The sequence below is a fragment of the Musca autumnalis genome, unplaced genomic scaffold (assembly GCF_047663935.1).
Source record: "Musca autumnalis isolate F117 unplaced genomic scaffold, ASM4766393v1 scaffold_2, whole genome shotgun sequence".
NCBI lineage: Eukaryota > Metazoa > Arthropoda > Insecta > Diptera > Muscidae > Musca > Musca autumnalis.
This window is the reverse complement of record NW_027411755.1, coordinates 133,653,877-133,678,615: the sequence shown is the minus strand read 5'-3', so window position 1 is coordinate 133,678,615 and position 24,739 is coordinate 133,653,877. Positions and strand designations below refer to the sequence as shown.

At 36.3% G+C, this 24,739-nt stretch overlaps 1 protein-coding gene across 10 annotated transcripts in view; it reads right to left on the bottom strand.

The window, feature by feature from the left end:
• LOC141394647 (uncharacterized) overlaps positions 1–24,739 on the bottom strand; it is a 992,399-nt gene that overhangs the window by 459,946 nt on the left and 507,714 nt on the right. For 9 of the 10 annotated variants that reach the window (XM_073969386.1, XM_073969385.1, XM_073969381.1 and 6 more), the window contains one exon: positions 19,919–20,235. In XM_073969386.1, the coding sequence (XP_073825487.1) occupies positions 19,919–20,235 (317 nt within the window). Of the gene's footprint in view, positions 1–7,873; positions 8,082–19,918; positions 20,236–24,739 lie in introns of those variants that run through there. The other variant, XM_073969377.1, reaches the window with a different exon arrangement.

Below are 24,739 nucleotides of genomic sequence, written 5' to 3'. Positions count from 1 at the left end.
TCAGTTTAGGACCTGGTCTCGAATCGCTTTGATTTTTGTTTACGCAAGTTGTATTCGCTGTCCTCTATACGACGCTGTAAGTTTCATTAGGGGCAAGTCCATACTTCCTGAGAAAATAGCCTGAAAGTTACAAAAAACCCTATGACACCGTGTGTAGTGGTTGGAGCGCAAGATAACTCTCGAACGGATCTGCCGATTCGGTCCAAAATTTGGCTTTCGTAATATTTTGTCCAAACTTAGTTCAAGTTCAAAGATGGATTATATCGGTCCACTCCCTCCGGTACCTCCCCACAGAAGAACGAAAATGTTCGGAAAATTTGTGCGTACGACAAATCTTGAAGGGAGTAACCGATTTGGTCCATACTTTGCACATTATGAAATTTCTACCAGACTTAGATGAGGTTCCAATATGGACTCAATCGGTAAACTCCGTCGAGTACCTCCCACACAAAATTTCGGAAAAGTTCAGTTTAGGACCTGCTCTCGAATCGCCTTGGTTTTTGTTGTACCATCTTGTATTCACTGTCCCCTATACGAAGGTACAAGTTTCCTCAGGGGCAAGTCCATACTTCCTGAAAAATAGCCTGAAAGTTGAAAAACAAACACTATGACACCATGTTTATGGGTGGAAGCGCAAGATAATTCTCGAACGGAAATGCCGGTTACGGCCAAAATTTGGCCTTCGTAATATTGTTTCCAAACTTAGTTTAAGTTCGTAGATAAGCCATATCGGTCCACTCCTTCAGGTACCTACCCCACAAAAGTTCAAAAATATTCGGAAAAATTGTGGGCACGATAACTCTTGATGGAAGTGACCGATTTGGTCCATACTTAACACATTCTCATAATATCTACCAGATATAGATCAGGTTCGAATATAGACTATATTTGTCCACTCCATCCCGTACCTCCCACACAAAATTTTGGATAAGTTCACGTTAAGACCTGCTATTGAATCACTTTGATTTTTGTTGAAGCAACTTACATTCGCTGCCTCAATTACGATGGTAAAAGTTGTTTCAGGGGCAAGTCCATACTTCTTGAGAAAACAGCCCGAAGGGTGTAAAAACCCCCTATGGCACCCCATGGTCTATGTCGGTCCATTCCTTTAAGTACCTTTTCCGCAAAATTTTTGAACTTTAATCCTAATCAACATTTTTGTCGGTTCATACTAGACCAAAATTTTGAAAACATAAGTTTTTTGTGAAAAAAGTGTTTCAATTTGCACAGGCTGAGGGTATATCTCTGTCGGCAAAGCCGACTGATACTTTTTTACTTGTTTTAATTTATTTTTTTTAGAGATTTTTATGGACTCTGAGTTAGAATAAATAAAATTTACTCCAAGATTCCTTCATTATTTTTTGATTTTCTGCGAAAATGAAAATAAATTTAGCAAATATTTAGGCGTCTACGGATAGATATTAAATGTTGTTACCGATTTATATATACATTTTGGTATTACAACACAAAGGGAATTTTTAAATATTTTTTCTTTATAAGGGAATAAAACCCCCCATAACTTTTGGGCGCAGCATCCAATTTTGTGAACGCGAACAGATTTGAAACCACTATTTCTTTCTTAACCCATGTACCAAAAATAGTGAATGTGCTTGTAAAAAAATTTTTTCATTTTTTTTTTTCAATGGAATTGAAAAGAAATTTGAAATTTACCATATATTCTTGATCAGGGCAAAATTCTAAGTCGATATAACCATGTCCGTTTGTCCGTCCGCAATTTTTAAGATAGAGCTTTGTAATTTGGTATAGAAGTTTCTATTACTCCTAGGATGTTTGGTACTGCAAATGGACTATATCGGTCCACGTTTTGATATAGCCCCCCAAAGAACGGTACCAGCCGATTTGCGGTATTTTGACGGTTTTAGCTTCATTATCACACCGAGATGGCTGAAGTTTGGTACTTAGTCTTCTTTGAGGTTATAAAACTTCCCCCAGAAATTTGTCGGCACAGGTCCTCGCCTTAATATAGCCCGATAGAGCGGTACCCCCCGATGTTCGGTATTTTGAAGGTTATGGCCACAATAATCCATTGAAATGGCTAAAATTAGGTATTTGGTCTTAGTTGGGGGTATTCAACATTCCCCCAGAAAGTTGTTGGTATAGGTGCACGCCTTCATATAGCCCCCATAGAACGGTACCTCCCGATTTTCGGTCTTTTGAAGGTTATGGCCACAATAATCCATTGAAATCGCTGAAACTTTGTATTTATTTTTCGTTGGGGGTGTTCAACTTTCCCCTCTAAAATTGTCGGTATAGGTCCACGCCCTCATATAGCCCCCATAGAACGGTAACTCCCGATTTTCGGCATTTTGAAGGTTGTGGCCTCAATATTCATCCGAAGTGGCTGAAATTTGGTATTTAGTCTTCGTTGGGGGTATAAAACTTCCCCCAGAAATTTTTTGGTACAGTTCCACGCCTTAATACAGCCCCCAATAGAACGCTACCACCCGATTTTCGGGATTTTGAAGGTTTTAGCTTCATTATCACACAGAAATGGCTGAAATTTGGCACTTAGCCTTCGTTGGGGGTATATAATTTCCCCACAGAATTTTGTTTGTATGGGTCCACGCCTTCATATAGCCCCTCCCGATTTTCGGTATTTTGAGGGTTGTGACCACAACAACCCACCGAAATGGCTGAGATTTGGTATTTACCCCCAGTTTTTGTAACTTATTTTTGTTCGTTCGTCTATATTCGTAATAATTTAGGCATTCATAGCTCAGCCCCCAGATGACATACACATCTAATTTTTCGTATACCCGTTCCATATATCATTAAGAATTCCTCATTCAAAAATTAGCGCTCTACATTTGCGCTAAAGCGAGTAAATCGATCTACAAAATTTGACAATTCGTGTGAGAAGAATAAAAATTTTTACAAAAACTGGGGGTTAGTCTACGTTGGAAGTGACCTCCTTTCCAACTGAATTTTTTACGGACCACGTTTCGATATAGCTCCCATAGAACGGTACCTCCCGATTTTCGTAATTGTGAAAGATGTGACATCAATATCCCACCGAAAGACTGAAATTTGTTATTTAGTCTTTCATGGGGTTATAAAGTGTTCCTGAAACGAATTATCAGTAAAAGTCCACGTCTTCCTATATCCCCAATAGAAGCGTACCTCTTGATTTACGGTATTTTTTAAGGTTTTAACCATATTATCTTACTGAGTCATCGGATATTTGGTATTTAGTCTTCATTGGGTCAAAAAACTTTATGCCAGAAATTTGTCATTATAGATCGACGTTTTTATATAACCCCCAGAGAACGGTACATCCTAATTTTACTTAAATACCACTCGTAGTGGAGGCCCGACCGAACTTAAAGCCGTTTTTACTTGTTAAGTAATTATAATTGCATCGATATATGATTTTTAATTGTGTATTCATTAAATGATTTATTCCAGTTAATATCTTCTTCTATTTATTTTGTACATACGTACATATTTCATCTACGATTATTTGTAACTTATATTGATTGGCATAGTTCAAACTCTTAATTATTTTCCATTTCTATAAAAACAAATATTGTCCATAAACTAACAAAGAAACATATACGGCGACGCACTTATAGCATGCCATATTTGTTCAGCAATTAATTAAAATTTTAATTAGACAGAGGTGAATTTATGTTGACTTATACAAATATGATGCGACTTTATAGCAATCGGACAAATATTAGCAAAAGGAAAGCTGTGGAAAATAGGCGCGTATAGATAACCACAACTGTCGATATTTTATCCCCGCAAATGTCATTTGTAGTAATTATTATGTGTTTGTTGTATTTATGGTCGTGTGTATAGTTTTTACGTGAATACATTTCGACAGTACTATGTGGGGAATAATGCCCTGATAACGAAAACGCATTTTAGGACTTTTAATCATTTGCTCTTTATAATAAAAATTGATTTAATTTTTTTAACAAACATTTATATACAGTGAGTGTCAAAAATATTCGGTTTTCAATTTCACCAATAATAACACCTCAGTATTTTAGAACCCCATAACCAATATTCAAAAAACCAAATACTTAAAAAAATGTTGGTCCTGTGGCTATTAAAAAATGTATGTAGCATGGATCCATGGCAACCCTATGAACGAGAATAACAAAGAACACGTTGTTAACCCTGTTTTCTATGCGTCAAAAATATTCGGTTTTTGTAACTTTTGTTAAATATTTTGGCAAAAAACCAGTCAATATCGAACTTTTTCTGCAATATTAGTATAAATTTCAATAATTGCGAACAGAATCTTTGCTCCTGTGTGCAAAAATATTATATTTTGTAACAAATTATTACAATTTAGGGCTAAGGAAAATCGCTATCCTAGAAAAGAGTAAAAATGTTTATATTTCATTATAAAAACGGCAGAAATAAAGGGAATTTTTGCTTATTTTTGAATATTTAGTCGAATACATTTGAAATAATGTGCAAAAGTCACGAAAATATAGAAATAATCGATTTCGTGAAACACATAAGCCAGCCAAACCAAGGCCTGGGAGGGAAGGTAGAGGAATATCTTGAAAAATTACGGCTAAACCGCCCTTAATTTTCTTGAAAATGGTCACCGAGCCCTAAATGACTTTCAGAAGATAAAAAATATGCACTTACTTTCCAAAAAAATCGTAAGGATAAAGCCTTTCATGGCCTTGTAACACATCATAAGTCATTGATAAATACATGTCTCCTATAAGCTCCTTCGTACTTTTTGTGTTGGAGTACACAGAAAGGCCGGAAACTTGGTGGTATACTGATTTTCCTGCTTAGACATTCAAAACTAACTCCATTTCACCAGGTTTCTGATGTACATCAAGTTTTGAAGGTACATCAAGGCGAAATTTGAACTAGATTTTTGGTTATGTAAATAAGCCGATGGTGTGTGATGTGTTACAAGGCCATGAAAGGCTTTATCCTTTCGATTTTTTTGGAATGTATGTGCATATTTTCTACCTTTTGAAAGTCATTTAGGACTCGGTGACCAATTTCGGGAAAATTAAGGGCGGTTTAGCCGTAATTTTTCAGGAGATTGCTCTACCTTCCCTTCCAGTCCTTGGTTTGGCTGGGTTATGTGTTTCACGAAATCAATTATTTCTGTATTTTCGTGACTTTTGCACATTATTTCAAATGTATTCGACTAAATATTCAAAAATAAGCAAAAATTGCCTTTATTCCTGCCGTTTTTATAAAGAAATATGAACAGTTTTCTCTTTTCTAGGAAAGCGTTTTTCCTTAGCCCTTAATTTTAATAATTTGCTATGAAATATGATATTTTTGCACACAGGAACAAAGATTCTGTTCGCAATTATTGAAATTTATACTAATATTGCAGAAAAAGTTCGATATTATGTATATACGCTAGGCTGGTTTTAACTCAAAGGCACCCCCTAAAATGTTTAGTTTTGTTAGATTGTAAGATTTCCATAGTTTGAGCACAATCGGAATATGTTAACACGTGTTAAAATATTTCTGCAAACAATTGTACCCAGCAAAAATAGTCCTCCCAAAATCATGGGTTCCCAGCAAAAAAAGTCCTTCCAAAATCATGGGTTTTGTAAGGGATTTTTGGCAGCCGTAACTACTCGCAAACCCCCTTTCTTCCCCATTATTTTTACAAGGGCATGTCGCACTCAGTTTGTAGTTATTTTATGACCACTAGAATAACTAGTTATTCTGTGGCCACCAGAAGTTGAAAAGTAAGTTGAAACAATTCTATTTTTAGAACAGTTAATGTAGAGATTTTTTTTAATTTCATCACACTTCTTTCTTTTATTTTACTTTATTTTATTTCGTTCGCTGTGCGAGTTGAACACACGAACCCTCTGATTTCTAGCCAAAGACACTACATACTATGCCACGTACACGAACATTAAGGGTTGCTTAAGAACTTAAATGTGCAGTACACATGTGCACCACGAACTGTTATTTTTTAATTAAAAAAACTCGCGTGCCGACAGTGAGCGTTGAACACACAACCCTAGGATTTATAGTCGGACACACACTCACTGTGCCACCGTCCTCATTACTTAGCACTATAGGTAATTTGCCCAGTTTTTGAGGCAAAAAGTCGATTTTCCAACTGTTAATAATAATAATTTTTTAGTTGGCATTAAAAAAAGAACATGTCAAAATTTATTAATATGAATGCTATTTTTCAAAATAGCGTCATTATCGCGGTTAAATTGCAGTCAAAGTGAGAATTTCGAAGAAGAACTAAAAAAATATATATTATAAGGCCTATTTCAATGTATTTAAAACCGCGGAAAAACAAACCAAATATAAATGTATGTAAAATGGAATAGATTGGCAATTGCCAGAGGAATTTATTTAATATATAATATAGCTTAAACATTTTGTGCAACAACCAAAAAGCACAAAAAGTCGGAAATAAATATTTTATTTTTATTAAACTCACTTCATATAGACTTTTACTAAATTGGCCGTGTTTGGCCGTGATTTTGCCACCTAGAACACATTACTGAAGGTCTTTTGCATTGGTATTACTAGGTTTCAAAACCCGATTTTGCCCGTTTTTTGATATTTATAAGATTTTATTAGGTTACTTCTCAATAAAAAGTCCTAAAATTGTGGAAGTTTGGTTTGAGGAAATAAACAATAAATGTAAAAAATATTGCTGTTTACAATTTCACTGCAAGTAAAATAAGTAATGGCGACAAATTGTTCGGTATATCCGTGGTTTTCTATAAACGGTGCGGCAGTAGTAAGCTTTATTATATCTCTCTATTACTTATTAATCATTGATACGGTTTAAGGTAGTACTAAACTCGTCTTTATTAGCGTATATTCAAGAAATATACAAAACTGTAGTAACAATTCATTGGAAAATGTACTCGCGGGGACACAATTTTTGTTATTTACTACCGTGATCGTTTTCAACAGTTTGTTGTGTATAAGAAAACTAATGAAAGTTCCATTGGAAATAATAGCTTTGTTCGTTATATACGTAGTTGCTTATAACCGTTGTTTGTTATATCCGAATTTATCTGTAAAAATCTTTGTTTTATCTCACTTTTACACATAAATAATTTAAAAAGTTAAAAAATCCTTTAATTCCGTTGTTATTAATTTTTGTCTCAAAAACAGGGCAAATTACCTATGGTGCTTAGTGAGGAGCAAAGTAAGTAGGTTTGCCTTGTAATTTTTTTAAAAAGTATCCCATTACTTTTCAGATTACTTGTAATGGGAAAAGAAGCTTGCTTACATTACTTTGTAATGGGTTACGTAATGACTAATGGATCCGAATTTTTGCTGGGTAGGTATAGGATCACGTTTTGATACACCTCCCATAGAACGGTACCCCCGATTTTCGGTGTTTTGAAGGTTTTAACCTGGTGTAAGGTATAACAAATGCGGCCGGCCGAAGTAACACCATTTTTACTCATTGTTAGTTAAATTAACTGAATAAACTATTATTGGTGGTCGAGTATTTTACTTATTCTTTGTAAATGTAAAACAAAAGTTTTTTTATTTTTGAATATACCAAAATTGGACTTTATTTATTATTTTTTATTTACAAAAAAAAAAAAAAAAAAATAATTATAATAATCTTATATCTATGAATTACACAGTATTATGGGACTTATAACTATTTACTAAATTTAAATATGTATTTCTGCATTCAAAGGTAAATTAGGTCTGAATTAAGTAACTAAAACAAGGTATTGAATTTTAACAGGCTAAGTATGTAGTTTATGGGTTTTCAATATATGTATAGCAATAGGATTGAATTTGGAATACCACTGACACAAAATATAGTAAACTGTAAATACACTAATGTTGGGAACTTTTAAAAACAATTTCTGTTGGTCTTCTATAACAAAAACATAAAATGATAATACATTTGATAAACTGTATTGTGTACAAACAATTCAATTTTTAGTAGTACTATATATGATACAAAATCAAGGAGCTCGTTCCACGTTCCGTCCCCTTCTGCAAATAAACTTACACAGCATTCGTCTTTTCTCGTAATTTCGAAAAATAAGTAGATCCTAGTACCATCTCCTCCGGGTTGTTGATCAGTAATTCACTCAACTCTTCTAACTCTTTTATGTGCATGAATTGAAAAATAGGAATAAGGAAAAAACAGGATTAGAACTCAAATGTAGGAGAGAATATTGAAATTTAAAAACAAAAACTAAATTTTAAACTAATGAGAGAAAGAATATAATTATGACTATGAAACAAATTCGATGTGGATATCTCTAAGTCGATTCTAAACAAATAATAATATGCAAAGGTTCGGTAAATAAAGAACAAGTTCAGCAATTCTTATAGTTGTGCCGTTCATGAATGAACTAGTTCAACAGAAAGTTTCCCTGAAATGAACGTACAGGACCATATAAAGCTCATTCGTTAAAATCGTTAATTTAGATAATCACGTTCAATCATGGGTGCAAGTGAGCTGGCATGTCATCTTTTTAGCATCTTCATCGATGAATTTTATATGAGCGTGGACCCTAAAAGATGCTATTCATTTTTGGATCCAAAGCATGTCATTTACACCAATGCTTTGACATGTCATTTTCACCAATGATTTGGCATGTCATTTCCACCAATGCTTTGGCATGTAAATTTCACCAACCCTTTGCAATAACATTATCATTACGACGGGAGTTAGTTGGATCGAAAAAAATTTCGCGTGATGTAAGAAAAAGGCATAGAAATTACCCATAACAGAAGCTGAATGTTTTAGTAAGTCTGCTAAAAATAATATTGTACTATCTATGAATCGTGAAACACGGAACGGATCACACAAAGATAATTCTAATGAAAATTATAAAGGCTCTTCGAGAAAAATAGAAATGAATTCTATTAACGAAATCTTCAAGAGTGCATCGGACACGTCCCGTCTTCAATATTTAGTAAAAATGTTGAAATATTCAAAACTAAAACATAATAAGATTTCTTTCTGTTACGAAAATTACATCACTACAGTTCAACCGATAAAAATCCACACCGCGTGAGATGCCCAACCGGTGAAGACCCGCGGTGTTCATTCCAACGATCTTGGGCAAGAATCAAGGCTTTCTTTACAATAAAAATAGCAAACAAAGCTTCAATACACTTATTTTAAAACCTCTAAAAACGTCTCAAGTGGAGCATACTTTGAAAATTTAGCAGCTTACATTGCCATTGGTTTATTCAATACATATGACCAAAATGTGCCTCATTGAAATAATGGTTTAAGACCCCAAGTTTGTTTGAATGAAATCCGTTTCAGACGGTTTGTAGTCGGCTTAACCATGTCTGTCTGTCTGACAGGCTGAATTCATTCTTTCGTGTACCTTTCACACACAATTTAGGAAAAGTGTAGTGTAAGACCTGCTCTCGAATCGTTTTGATATTTTTGCCACAGGTTTTTCTGGAACCCCTTTTACGAAACTATAGGTTTTTTCAAGGGCAAATCCATAATTCCCGAAAGTTGTAAAAAACCCTTACGACCATCATCTTAAGTAGCTGGTGTGCGAGACGGCTTTCGAACCGGATACTGTTTTAGGTCCAAATATTGGATCTCGTAATATTTTGTCCAAACTTAGTTTTAGTTCAACAAATAGGCACTCCTTAGGGTACAAAAGTTTAACATTTTTGTTTAAGTGCAGTTTAAGGTCTGTATGAGTATTCTTTGGAAAGCTCTAAATTATACGGTGACAAACTGAAATGTCTTGTGGGCACGATATATATCAAACGGAATGACTGCTAAAATAAGATTCACTTCCAAGATGGACTGTGTCTGTCAATTTCTTCAGCTACCTCCTCAGCAACACTTTTGATCTTTAATCCAAATTCATATTTTTGTCGGCAATTTCATACGTCAAAATACATACTTTTTATGGAAAAGGATTTTGGTTGTGTAGCAGGTATTCTCACAGGCTTAGGGTATATGTCTTGGCAAAGCCGAACATTTTTTTGGCTGCACAATAAGGAAAAGGCCTTAATCACAGCATTAACTTACCGTTAAATGGCGGTAAATAATAATTTACAACGAGAACATTTATTTTTTGTTGTTTTGAAGTGCTTGCTTTCATATTTCAATAATGTTCAAAAAGAAAAAAATCAAATTGACTATAAAGATCTCACCGGGATCTTTTGAAATAAATACTAAAAAACTCCATATTGCATTGTTTAAGCAGGTAGTATAACCTAGTGTTATACAGTGCAATATGGAGCTTTTTAGTATTTATTTCAAAGGGTTCCAGTTAGATCTTTATAGCCACTTTGATTCTTTATTTGAACATGTGGGTTAGTCCGATTTGGCGCTGAGTGCCTCAAATATAAATTTCAAAAACTTAAATTTTGTCCACTGCTATGAAAGAGTCTAGATATCGAATAAAGGGAACTTAGGGTTATTTTTACAGTATTTTATTTAACTTGTTTTGTTGTCTGTCTGTTTAGTTCAAATCTAGTAAATCTTTTTTAACACAGTTGCAATTGACCAATCGAACTAAAACATTGCACACTTTTCAGATTTGGATGACTATACATGAATATGTAACCAAAACCAATATGGGTCTTATTTTTCCTATAGTCCCCATATAGCGGTGCCACCCGATTTCGTGTATTTTGATGTTTGTATCCCCATTTTTGGCCCGAATTGGCTGTAACTTGGCATCTGGAATTTCCAATGGTCCAGAAACATCCCCATAGAAAATTCTGGACATAGGTCCAGCCTTTGGTATAGCTCCCATATAACCGTACCACCCGATTTCAGGTATTTTGAAGTTTTAAACTACATTTCCAGCCTAAATTGGCTGTAATTTGGTTATGGGGTTCTAAGTGGTCAAAAAATGCATTTACTAAAAAATAAAAAATAAATAAATAAAAAAAGTAAGAACGGCGTTAAGTTCGGCCGGGCCGAACTTGTTATACCCTTCACCACAAGTTGTATTGAAGTAAAATGGAATAATTAGTTTCCTTTTGTGTATGATGAAGACTTAATACTAAATTTCGTGAGGCACCATCCGTCGATCTATACCGACAAATTTCTGACGGAAAGTTTTTAGGCTCAAAGAAGACTAAGTACCAAATTTCCTATATTTCGGTAAGAGGATGTGGCGAAAACTTAAAAAATACCGAAAATCAAGAAGTACGCTTCTATGGGGATATAGGAAGACGTGGACATATACTGATAATACTCTTCTGGAATATTTTATAACTCTTGGAAGACGAAATAACGAATTTTAGCCATTTCGGTTGGATGTTGACGTCACAATCTTCAGTATTACGAAAATCGGGAGGTACCGTTCTATGGGGCTATATCGAAACGTGGACCTATACCGACGAATTTTAGTCAGAAATTTGGCAATATGAAAGCGTGGACCTGTACAGACATATTTCTGGCGATTTTTCTGCAAAATACGAAAAATCGGGAGGTACCTTTCAATGGCGGCTATATGAAGGCATGGACCTATACCGACAAATTTAAAGGAGAAGTTTGAGTACCCCCTACGAAGTCTGAATTTCAAATTTCAGCCATTTCGGTGGAATATTGGGGCCACACCGTTCAGAATACCGAAAATCGGGAGGTACCGTTCTATGGGGGCTATATGAAGGCATGGACCGAAACCGACAAAGTTCTGGGGGAAAGTTGTATACTACCAACGTAGTCTAAGTACCAAATTTCAGTCATTTCGGTGTGATAATGAAGCTAAAACCTTCAATATACCGAAAATCAGGAGGTACCGTTCTATGGGGTCTATATGAAGGTGTGGATCGATACTGACAAAATTCTGGGGGAAAGTTGTATACCCCTAAAGAAGACTACGTACCCAATTTCAGCCATTTTGTTAGGATAATGAAGCTAAAACCTTCAAAATACTGAAAATCGGGGGATACCGTTCTATGGCGGCTATATTAAGGTGTGGACCGATACCGATAAAATTCTGGGGGAAAGTTTTATACCCCTAAAGAAGACTATGAATTTCAGCCATTTTGGTAGGATATAATAAAAATAATAATTGTTCCACAAACATCCCAGACGGGACTGGGGAGACTTCTCTCATATCAATGAGTGCACCCCGATTCATATTAGCTCAATGATATGGGAACTACTGTTTATCGCCGAGTCCGAACGGCGTGTCTTACGACACCACTTTATAGAGAAGTTTTACATGGCTGAAATACTCAGGAAATGTCGCCAACATTACTGTGGGGTATATTGCCACCGTTGAAAATATTGATGTTGCCTGACCGGGGAATCGAACCCACGACCTTCTACCTACAAGGCGGGTGTGCATACCATTGCACCACGGTGGCAGGATAATGAAGCTAAAACGTAAAAATGCCGAAAATCGGGAGGTACCGTTCTATGGGGGCTATATGAAGGTGTGGACCGTTACCGACAAAAATCCTGGGGGTAGGTTTTATAACCTTACAGAAGCCTACGTACCAAATTTTAGCCATTTTGGTAGTATAATGAAGCTAAAACCTTAAAAATACCGAAAATCGGGAGGTATCGCTCTATGGGGGCTATATCAAAACGTGGACCGATATATCCCAATACCAACCATCCTGCATGTAATAAAAACTTCTGTACCAAATTTTGACTCTCTATATTTAAAATTGCGAGCTGTATCTCGATTTCAACAGACAGACAGACGGACGACATAAAATTTTATGCTGATCAATAATATATATACTTTATAGGGTCTCCGACGAATATTTCGATGTGTTACAAACGGAATTACAAATTTAATTATACCCTCCATATGGTGTTACAACAACAACTTTGCATCATTGTAAAGATGGGATTTTCTACTTTCATAGCAAGGCTTTGCTTTTGGAAAGTCCCCAACAAAAACTGAGTATCACAGTTTTTCATTATAATCATTATATAGTCATTATAATTAAAATCGCAAAAATGAAAAGTTGGGGTTTAGTTGCGACTATTGTGATCTTTTCGTTGTTTGACAAACTACGACAAACTTACATCGTTAGAAAGGTGGTATTTCCTTCTTTCATTGTCAGGTTTTGTATTTGATATACCCTTAATAGAAGCTGAGTATTCGCTTTGGAATAAAACGTTGACTTTTTCTCCAAATAAGTTTTTTGCCCATTCCGACCCCTGAATATTATCTGGGCATCACCAAAATCATCTACACCCAAAATTTGGTGACGATTCGATTAAAATTGCGACCTGTAGCGTGATTACAAGGCTTAGATGGACAGACGGACGGACACACATAGCCAGATAGACTCAGCTCTTCGAGACATTCATTTTGGTATATGGTAAAAACCAAATTTCCTTTATAATTCCATTTGAAAAAAATTAAATTTTTTTTTGCCAGCAGTCTTCGATATTTGGTATAGAGCTTAAGGGAAAGATTTCGGTTTCCAATCTGCTCGCGTTCACAAAATTGGACGATGCGCGCAAAAATTATAGCGGTTTTTATTCTCTTAAAGAGAAAAAATATTTAAAATGCCTTATTTGTTGTATTGAGAAAATGTATGCATATATCAGTAACAGCATTTGATATCCATCCGTAGATGCACCATAGTTTCTAAAATTTGTTTTTATTTTCGAGGAAAATCAAAAAAATTAAAAAAGCTTCTGAGAGAAAATCTAAATTATACTACCTCAAAGTCCTTAAAAACATCTACAAAATAAATTAAAAATATCTACAGAATCTGGACAATGCATAGAAAATTATGAAACCGAATTTGTAGAAATTGGGTATATAAATTGCATGTTATAGCAACGACAAAAGAGAAAAATTATTGTTAAAATATTATTCCAAACATATATTTTTGGTTCGATTAGAAAAATTGGAAAAAAATATTTGGGAGTTCTCCAACTAATTCGCTAAAAACCCATGCAATACTTAATGTATACTGCTAAAACTTCATCAAGAAATATGCTTTACCATCGCTAAAACTTAAATGCTTACTGTGATGACTTATAAGGATAAGAAATTAGGAGTAATATTCATCTTACAGCCATTCAAAAAATTTGAGAATTAAAAAGCCTGTTATTCGCGAATTAGTTAAAGTCGGTTGATGGGCATCAGATTTTGGATACAGCGAATCAATCTCTTTAAATTTTTACACCTATTTCGATGTTTCACTCAGCGACCATTGTGTGCCGTCAGTTGCATCTCACAATGCCAAAAACCTTAAAGTGGGTAAAAGTCGTTCAATGTGCATACGATTTTGATGCGCATCCGGTTTCGTTAGCGCCCATCAAAAATACGTCAATATACACCTATTTCAATTAGATTCGCTAAGAACCGTGAAAAATCACCTTTTGCCCCTTACAATTAACTATGGAAATAAAGATCGGTCAGTGGACAAGGTTGACGTTAACATATCGCCAGACATTTTCAAATTTAAGATTATTTGTATCAAATGGAAAACATTTGTGGTTGGGCTTTTCTTGTTTTAGATCACCTTAGTGAGTATAAATATGTGCTTTCCATCAGAAGTTTTATACCATTCCACCAATTCCGTTTTTTATACCCTCCACCATAGTATGGAGGGTATATTAAGTTTGTTTTTCCGTTTGTAACGCATTGTAATACTCATTTGCGACCCTATAAAGTATATATATTCTTGATCAGGGTAAAATTCTAAGTCGATCTGAGCACGTCCGTCCGTCTGTGGTAATCACTCTAGCATCCACAAAAATAGAGATAGGACGCTGAAATTTTGGAAAAATGCGTCTTTTGTTTGCAGGCAGGTCAAGTTCGATGATGGGCTATATCGGTCCACGTTTTGGTATAGCCCCCATATAACGGTACCCCCCGATTTGCGGTATTTTGACGTTTTTAGCTACATTTTTAGACCGATTTAGCTACAATTTGAAATTTAGGGTTCTTAAGTATCAATAAACTTATATAACAAAAGTTGTGGACATAGGTCCACGTTTTGGTATAGCCCACATATAACGGTACCCCCCGATATACGGTATTTTGACGTTTTTAGCTACATTATCAGACCGATGTAGCTATAATTTGACATTTAGGGTTCTTAAGTGTTAATAAACTTATAAATAAGAAGTTGTGGACATAGGTCCACGTTTTGGTATAGCCCCCATATAACGGTACCCCCCGATTTGAGGTATTTTGACGTTTTTAGCTACATTTTCAGACCGATGTAGCTATAATTTGACATTTGGGGTTCTTAAAAGTCAATAAACGTATATAACAAAAGTTGTGGACATAGGTCCACGTTTTGGTATAGCCCCCATATAACGGTACCCCCCGATTTGAGGTATTTTGACGTTTTTAGCTACATTTTCAGACCGATGTAGCTATAATTTGACATTTGGGGTTCTTAAAAGTCAATAAACGTATATAACAAAAGTTGTGGACATAGGTCCACGTTTTGGTATAGCCCCCATATAACGGTACCCCCCCGATTTACGGTATTTTGACGTTTTTAGCTACATTTTCAGGCCTATTTATCTATAATGTGACATTTAGGGTTCTTAAGTGCAACTAAACTTATATAACAAAAGTTGTGGACCTGGGTCCAAGTTTTGGTATAGCCCCCATATAACGGTACCCCCGATGTACGGCATTTTGACGTTTTTATCTACATTTTCAGACCGATTTAGCTATCAATTGACATTTAGGGTTCTTAAATGTCAATAAACTTATATAACTAGTGGACATAGGTCCATGTTTTGTAATAGCCCCCATATAACGTTATCGCCCGATTTCAGGTATTTTGAGACTTTTACCAACAAGTTTTAACCGAATTATCTGTAATTTGAACATTTGACATTTGAAATTCTTAGTGGTCACCACACCTCTCCACCAAAAATTGTCAAAAAAGCCGCCATATAACGGTACCTCCCAAATTTCAGTAATTGGCAATTTTAGCTACAATTTTTAACCGAACTAACTGTAATTTGACATTTGAAGGTTGTAGTGGTCACCACACATCTGCATCAACAATTTTCAACATAGCCCCAATATAACGATACTTCCCGATTTTCGGTACTTTGAGGATTTTACTTAAAATGTTTAACCACGTAGGTCCATGTTTTGGTATAGCCCCAAAACAAACCTCCCGATTTTCCGTTCCTTTGCTTTATTTTTTGTACGAACTTTCTGTAATTTGAAATTTAAAAGCCAACAAAAATTCTGCAACAAAAATTGTTCACTTAAGTTCATATTTTCGTATAGCCCACATACCTCCGAACTAGCTGTTAATGACATTTGAAGTTCCCACGTTATGTACCGATTTTCGGTATTTTGAGGATCCTATCTACAATTTTTAACCGAATTAGTAGTTATTTGACATTAAAGGCTCACATCAAAAACTGTCAACATAGGCCCATGTTTTATTATAACCCCTATATAACGGTACCTCCCAATTTCTCGCCCACCAAACATTGTCAACATACATAGTTAGATATAGGCACCATAAAAAGGGCCTCCCGAATGAAGCATTTTATGTACATTATCTGACATTTTAAGGTAACCACTTAAAGTTGGGGACAGGAATAAAAACTAATTATTCCATTTTAGTTAAGAATATTTTATGGTGGAGGGTATGAAAAGTTCGGCCCGGCCGAACTTAACGCTTTTTTACCTGTTTTATTTATTCTTGGGTAAAATTTAGTAATTCAAATTTCACCCTCTTCCTGTCAACCGATTAATCTGAAATTTTGTATACACTAGGGTTATGACTTTTTGATATTTTTCTTCAAAAATGATTTCCTGTAGCAGGTATGAATGATCTTTTGCCTATTAATCACTATGCTATCGTTTATTCCATTGAAATATAAAAAAAGTTCACGCACAAATCGATTTTAAAAAAATAATTTTTTGAAAAAAATATATGAAATGAAAAATTTTTTTTATATTAAAAAGTCGCGAAAAAAGTAACTTTTAAAAAAATTTTAAATTTTTTGTTTTTTGTTAAAAAATTATATTTTTGAATAAAAGCGTTTACGACATTTTTACGATTCTCAGAATTGAAGAAAAATAGTGAGAAATAAATTGTATTTCATTTTAATTATCTCATGTGGCTCTAAAGTTTATTTTCAATTATATATCTGTTTTCAGTGACTTCAAAAAATTGTCCATAATTTTGATAAATTCAAATTTTAAAATCATTTTGTGCGTGAGGTTTTTTCACCGAATCACCTTATAATTAAGATATTATGTAATCTTATGGCAAAACTCGTCACGCTATGATACAGGGATATGAGGTTGTAAAAAAGTCATAACCCTAGTATACACTTTGGATTTTGGTGACAATACAATTATGTTTATTCATTATCATTATAAATTCAAGATGGCCGCCGCTACAAAATGGCGGATAACGTAGGTTTTATCAATCCCATCAATATGGGTATCAAATGAAAGGGCTCAACAAGCAAAAAACAATATACTATAAAAAATTTAAATCCAAGATGGCGGCAGCTACAAAATGACGGATAACGTAGGTTTTATCAATCCCATCAATATGGGTATCAAATGAAAGGGCTCAACAAACAGAATACAATATACTATAAAAAATTGAAATCCAAGATGGCGGCCGCTACAAAATGGCGGATAACGTAGGTTTTATCAATCCCATCAATATGGGTATCAAATGAAAGTGCTCAACCAGTAGAATACAATGTACTATATAAAATTAAAATCCAAGATGGCGGCATCTACAAAATGGCGGATAACTTAGGTTTTATCAATCCCATCAACATGTGTATCAAATGAAAGGTCTCAACAAGTAGAATACAATTTACTATGCAAAATTGAAATCTAAGATGGCCGCCGCTACCAAATGGCTGATAACAATTTTTTATCAATCCCACCAATATGGGTATCAAATAAAAGGGCTTGACAAGAAGAATACAGTGCACTATACAACCTCAATATTTAAGATGGGCGCAGCCACTAAATGGCGTATAATTAAGATTTAAATTTAGAAATTTAATCTGTAATTTAGGTATCTGATTAATCCAGCCTGAATCCACCACCCAAGTCAAGATTTTTTATCGTGTTGAGGACTGTGTTTCGTTAGGGTGGCTAAAAATGATACTTCGTTAGCAGTACACCACCCAAGTTAAGGTGAAAGGTTAAAACGCGCCGAGAACTGTATGGCATTAGGGTGGATAAAAATTATATGTCGTTAGCGTTTTCCCCTCAAGACTCAGGCGCATCTTGTTGTACATAGCCTTGCCCCTTTATTGGATCTCTTGGGGTCGACCGTTTAAATGTCCATTACTCGTGGGAACAAAATGGTAAAAAAATATAAAAAATATACAAATAAAACAGAAACTGCAACACAACGTAAACGAAGGCTTCAAAAAGCGAAAGAAAAGTATAAAGCAAAACGAGCTAAAGAAAGTGAAGGTGATAGAAATAGTCGATTACAGAAACGACGGGAACAATTAGCGTCAAAAACACCTGAGCAATATGAGGCCAGGGTAAAAAAGCAACGTCAGCGATATACACAAATGACGGCGTCAGAAACGCCTGAAGAATATGAAGCCGGGTTAACAAAGCAACGTGAGCGACACACACAGATGTGTGTTGCCTTTAATACTAGCATGGGCTTCTACAATACATAAAATGCAGGGCAGCACTGTGGATCACGCAGTCGTATACTTAGGTGCGAAACTGTTTGAAGAAGGTCAAGCCTACGTGGCTCTTAGTAGAGTAAGATCTTTGCAGGGACTACATATAGAGGAGTTGGACTGCAATAAACTAACGGGCAAGAAACCTTGCAATAATGAAGCACTAAATGAATTAAACAGAATGCGAAATAAAAACTAAAAACTAGAAAATAAAAATAGGTAAAAAACTTTTTAAGTTAAACGGTTTTATGTTAAACATACATTGCAATGTTTAAGATAAATGTACTAAAAACCAAAAAATAATAAAATAGATACAGTCGTGGGAATTATAAACATATGCATAGACTAGACTAAAATAAAACCGTGGGGCACGTCAATTGTCTACAAATTATCGACTTAATGTGCGATAGAAGAATCATTTTATTCGTCGTTAGGCAGTTGGCCGCAGACGGTGAGGAAATTACTTACTATTTTCTTGCTCATGGAAATTCCAATAGTTATATACTCCATGTAATTAAAAGAGATGTTTTAACTAGCTTATCGTTGGACATTCACACTGATGGCTGGCGAGGAATCGTTTCACTGCTCGTAGTTTGTCTTTAATCGACAAAGTACTACTCGCTCACCACTATGAAACCCTAAAACTCGCTTATAATCGAGCTTGCTAGCTTGTTTCCACATTCTAGCCCTACTTATCACACGTCCATCGTTGTCGGTTGAACAACTGCCTAATTATAGTGTAACATTACAAAACAAACATTTTAATCAACGATTGTAGACAATTGACGTGCCCCACGGTTTTATTTTAGTCTAGTTCCCACGACTGTATCTATTTTATTATTTTTTGGTTTTTAGTACATTTATCTTAAACATTGCAATGTATGTTTAACATAAAACCGTTTAACTTAAAAAGTTTTTTTACCTATTTTTATTTCTTTATTCCACATGATTTGATAGTTCAAATCCACTTGCATTTACTCGGCAAAATATATAAAAAAAAAACAATCATGCTTTATTATTTTTTTTTTCTATTTGTGAAAAAATTACAAACTTTCATTGTGGCATTAATATTTTCTTGCCAAACTAAGAATTTTGCTAAACCATTCTTTTCCTTTGACTAAATATTTCTATGCCGAACAATAACAGCATTATTGTTCCATATTTTTTTTCTCCTTTTCTGCACTTCAAACAATAAATTTTATTGTACTTAACCCCCGGCATCCTACAACGTCTCCCCCCCACACATATTCCTCATGTGTTTGGTTCGGCGACTAAAAGAAGCTATTGTTCTCTTCCACAAACGAACAAACAAAGAAATAAAAATAACATAACTGAAAAACTTTTAGCACTTACCATTTTCACCAAGTCGCGTAATTTTCTGCATATGGCGACAAAACATCTCATATTCACCTCCTGTTGCCGGTGTTGACGTCGTTGTGGAGGCGGATGTGGATGCTGTGATGTTGTTGTTTGCGTTAGCGGAGACCATTGCAGATGTTACCTGTGGCGCAATAGAAACGCCGGATACCCTGCTATTGTTGCTGCTGCTATTGGTTGCGGTGGTTAGTGGAGCATCTGTTGTTTTAACCGATTGCATGTGTTTGGTGAAAGCACCGACGATGGCAGCCATACGATCGAAAGCATTTATATTTATGTGACCATTTGGTAAACTGTAAATAGAATCAAATACATACACACATACATATTTAGTACAATGAAATTGTAATTGCGTTATGTGTTCTTTGTTTTAGTTCTGCATTGTTGTTTCCTTTTCGAAATAAAGGTTTGGAATATATAAGGATTTTACGAGCAATAGCTTGGCAGAGACATAAAGGTCTTATGGATATATTTGCGTACACACATGTGTACTTGTATTTTAAAAATAATAAGAAAGGAAATGTTATTTAACTCATGATACCCCAACTGAGTCTGGCCTAAATTTAAATTAGAAGATCTAATAGTCCTGAAAGATGACTGTGGAGAATCTAAACAAAACATTTTGTTAAAATTTTAAAATAATTTTATTCATGTTTAGTGGGAAGGATATTCAAATGTTAGTGTCAAATGTCAGTCGGCTTTGTCGGCAGAGATATACCCTCAGCCTATATGGATTGCATCTTTCGTCTACCGACAGATCGAATGTATTTAGGGTCTTTTCAGAATTTTGTGGACCTTTTTGAAAATTTGAACTTGCCGACAAAAATGTAGATTAGGATTAAAGTTCAAAAATGTTGCGTGGGAGGTACTTAAAGAATGGATCGACATAAGGAGACCCAAAGTTTGGACCAAATTGGTTGCCCCGTTCAAGAGATATCGTGCATATCATTTTAGTGACATTTTTTAATATTGGCCGGAAGTACGGGAAGTTGTGGACCAGTATTGCCCATATTCGAACTAAAACTAAGTTTGGACAAAATATGACGAAGGACAAATTTTGGACCAAATCGGTTGATCAGTTCGAGAGTTATCGGGCTCTCCAGTCGCTACATGCCATAGGGGTTTTACCAACTTTCGGGCTGTTTTCTCAAGATCTATGGATTTGCCGCTGAAAAAACTTTTACCATCGTAATTGAGGCAGCGAATGCAAGTTGCTTCAACAAAAATCAAAGTGAATGGATCGACATTAGGAGACCCAAATTTTGGACCAAATTGGTTGTCCCGTTCAAGAGATATCGTGCATATCATTTTAGTGACATTTTTTAATATTGGCCGGAAGTACCGGAAGTTGTGGACCACTATTGCCCATATTCGAACTAAAACTAAGTTTGGACAAAATATGACGAAGGACAAATTTTGGACCAAATCGGTTGATCAGTTCGAGAGTTATCGTGATCTCCAGCCGCTACATGCCATAGGGGTTTTACCAACTTTCGGGTTGTTTTCTTAAGATCCATGGATTTGCCGCTGGAAAAACTTTTACAATCGTAATTGAGGCAGCGAATGCAAGTTGCTTCAACAAAAATCAAAGTGATGAGAGCAGGTCCTAAAGTGAACTTATCCTAAACTTTGTGTGCGAGGTACCTGAAGGAATGGACAAATATAGTCCATATTCGAGTCTGATCTATATCTAGTATATATATTGTGGTGTGTAAAAAGTGGACCAATTCCCTTCAGTAGTTATCGTGCATACAATTTTTCCGAACATTTTTGCACTTTTATGGGGGAGTTACCTGAAGGAGTGGACCGACATGGCATATCTTCGAACTTAAACAAAGTTTGCACAAAATATTACGAATGCCAAATTTTGGACCAAATCAGCAGATCCGTTCGAGAGTTATCTTGTGCTCCGACCATTACACACCGTGTCATAGGGGTTTTATTTGCACCTTTCAGGCTATTTTCTCAAGAAGTATTGATTTGCGCTTGAAGAAAATTGTACCGTCGTATGGGGGCAGTGAATACAAGTTGTTACAACAAATATCAAATCGATTCGAGAGCAGGTCCTAAACTGAACTATTCCCAAATTTTGTGTGGGAGGTACCCGAAGGAGTGGACAGATTGTGTCCATATTGGAAGCTCATCTAAGTCTGGTAGAAATTTCCCGATGTGCAAAGTATGAACCAAATCGGTTACTCCCTTCAAGAGTTATCATGCGCACAAATTTTCCGAACATTTTCGAACTTTTGTGGGGGAGATACCGGAACCAGTGGACCGATATAACCCATCTTCGAACTAAAACTAAGGTTGGACAAAATATTACGAAAGCAAAATTTTGGACCGAATCGGTTGATCCGTTCGGGTGTTATCGTGCGCTCCAGCCAGCCAGCCAGGTAGACGAACGGACATGGCTAAATTAACTTCAAATTGTCTAAAACGGATTTCGTCCAAACATAACCAATATTTTAATGAGGCACATGTGGCCCGTATGAAAGTGTATATACCCTTAAATTAGGAACAACACTAAGATTGAGTAAATTAAATAATGTTTTCAACCTCTTAGTATTATAGATATGTCATGTATAAAATAAAATAAATTCTAAGCAAAATTCCGTCACATATTCCAAATATCATTGAAATCGGACGTATATAGCGTGTTTGGTGGATCAAATACATGAAAGCGGTCGAAAATATACATGTTATATCCAAATTCCTTTACACATTCCAAATTTCACTGAAATCGGACATACATATATAGCGTGTTTGGTGCATCAAATACATGAAATCGGCAGAAAAGATATATGGGCGCTATATCCAAATCTGAACAGATTTCAATATAATTTGGCACATCTATTTCTAGGCCAATATCCGTCACATGTTCCAAATTTCATTGAAATCGTACATATATACATCAAATAGATGCAATGGGCCGAAAATATATATGGGCGCTATATACAAATGTGAACCGATTTCGATATAATTTGTCACATTTATGTCTAGACGCGGGTATTTGTCAGTTCTCCTAAAGGGCGCGTCCCCACCGGCGGATAGGGGGAGGTGGACGATCGTATCACTCTACCCCAAACTAGGAAATCACTGGTGACTGTACTGTCTGAGGTGGAGTGGTACGATCACCTACTTCTGGAAACTTCGAGTTTCCCGCGGACAAAAAACTTACTACGGGGGTGTTCCCCTAAAACAAAAAACAAATATGGAGATTGGAAATGAGACAAAAGTTACGGTGCAGGGCCTAAATAACCCAGTACCGGCGGGGACCAGTGATCTGCCTGCGAGTCACACCTCGTCGTCATCAAGCGATCGTGAGCAAACATCTCTCACAGATGTGGGTGCCTTGGCATCTATGGTCGAAGGTGCGGCTACAAGCACACAACCTAAAGGTAAAATGGAGGAGGAGACAGGGAAGCCTAGGGATAGATTAAACTTGACCCAACCATAAGAGTATGGGAGCGACCCTGACTCCGAATCCGACAGCAACAGCAAAAACAATACTACCGTCGTGGAAAACCCAAATAAAGAGGAGGTCCAAAAGATGGTAGAAGAAATAAGCGATAACATCGCAAAACTTACAACAAATAAAGTGAGGTGGACTGGGGATCAAACACGAAAGTATAAGAAGAACCAGGCGCGGTTTAACAAAAAACAACGGTATGCTCCAAAAGAGACCAATGATACTCCCTCCACTTCATCGGAAGCGGCGAAGAGGATAAGGTCTCCCGAGGAACAGAACACCTCTAAGCCGAGTAAGAAGAAAAAGAGCTTCCCACACTCGAATGCCCCGAACATACCAATTCAAAACCCACACGAAGGAGACTGCCCAAAGAACCCTTCGAAGGAGGGCGAAGAAGTGAGCTCGGACATGAAGGGTGCGATTGCGACTGCAGACCCGGTGACTCAATTAAGAAGTCCAAGACCTTCCAGAAGAGGAAGATGGTCGCAGAAAACGGAGCGGAGCCGCCAACTTCTTACACCAAGATAGCCAGGAAATACTACAGGGACGAACAGTGCTATGCAGTGATCGACGCCAGTAGAGGGTCCGGCAGATTGCCAAAAGAACACCAGGAGGCCATCGAAAAAACGATCGGCGACAAAATATTGGATCACATCCTGAGAAGTGGCCCAATAAACATAATTAGCAGCGAGCTCAAGGGGGACTTCCTGTGGTTCTACTTGGGCCCAAAGGCAAAACCGGCCGCTCTCGAGGAGGTAATAAGTGGAGTAACCACCCCTTGGGAAGGCGGTAAATTGAAGCTGGTGAGGAAGGAGAACGTACCTCATCTGACTAAAGCGGCAGTCTTCGTAAAAGGTTATGGCTGCAAGTTGGAGACAGAGCGCATGCTCGAAGTCTTTGAAAAATAAAATGTGACTTTGGAAGTGGGAAGTCTTCCACAGGGAGGAGAAAGAAGAAGGCACCCTCCTTGTGGTGGGAATCGACGACCTCTCACTAGCCAGTCTCTCAAAGACCAATGGCAGGGCGTTCTATATCTGCAACGCAGTCACCTTCAAGACTGGAAGGGCAAGAGTCGGAGAGGAGGAAGATGCCCAACCACCTAGCCGGGAGGAAAACCTACCGAGCGAAGACACAGATGGAGACGAACCCATCAGCGCCTCCAAAGAAAACCGTCTACTGGACGACCAATGATTGAGATCATCCAGATCAACCTCCATCGGAGCGAAACGGCAACTCATGCGCTGATGGAGAAAATGAACAAAGGTAATATACATATAGGTCTAATCCAGGAACCTTGGACAGTGAAGAACAAGGTCTCTGGATTGAAC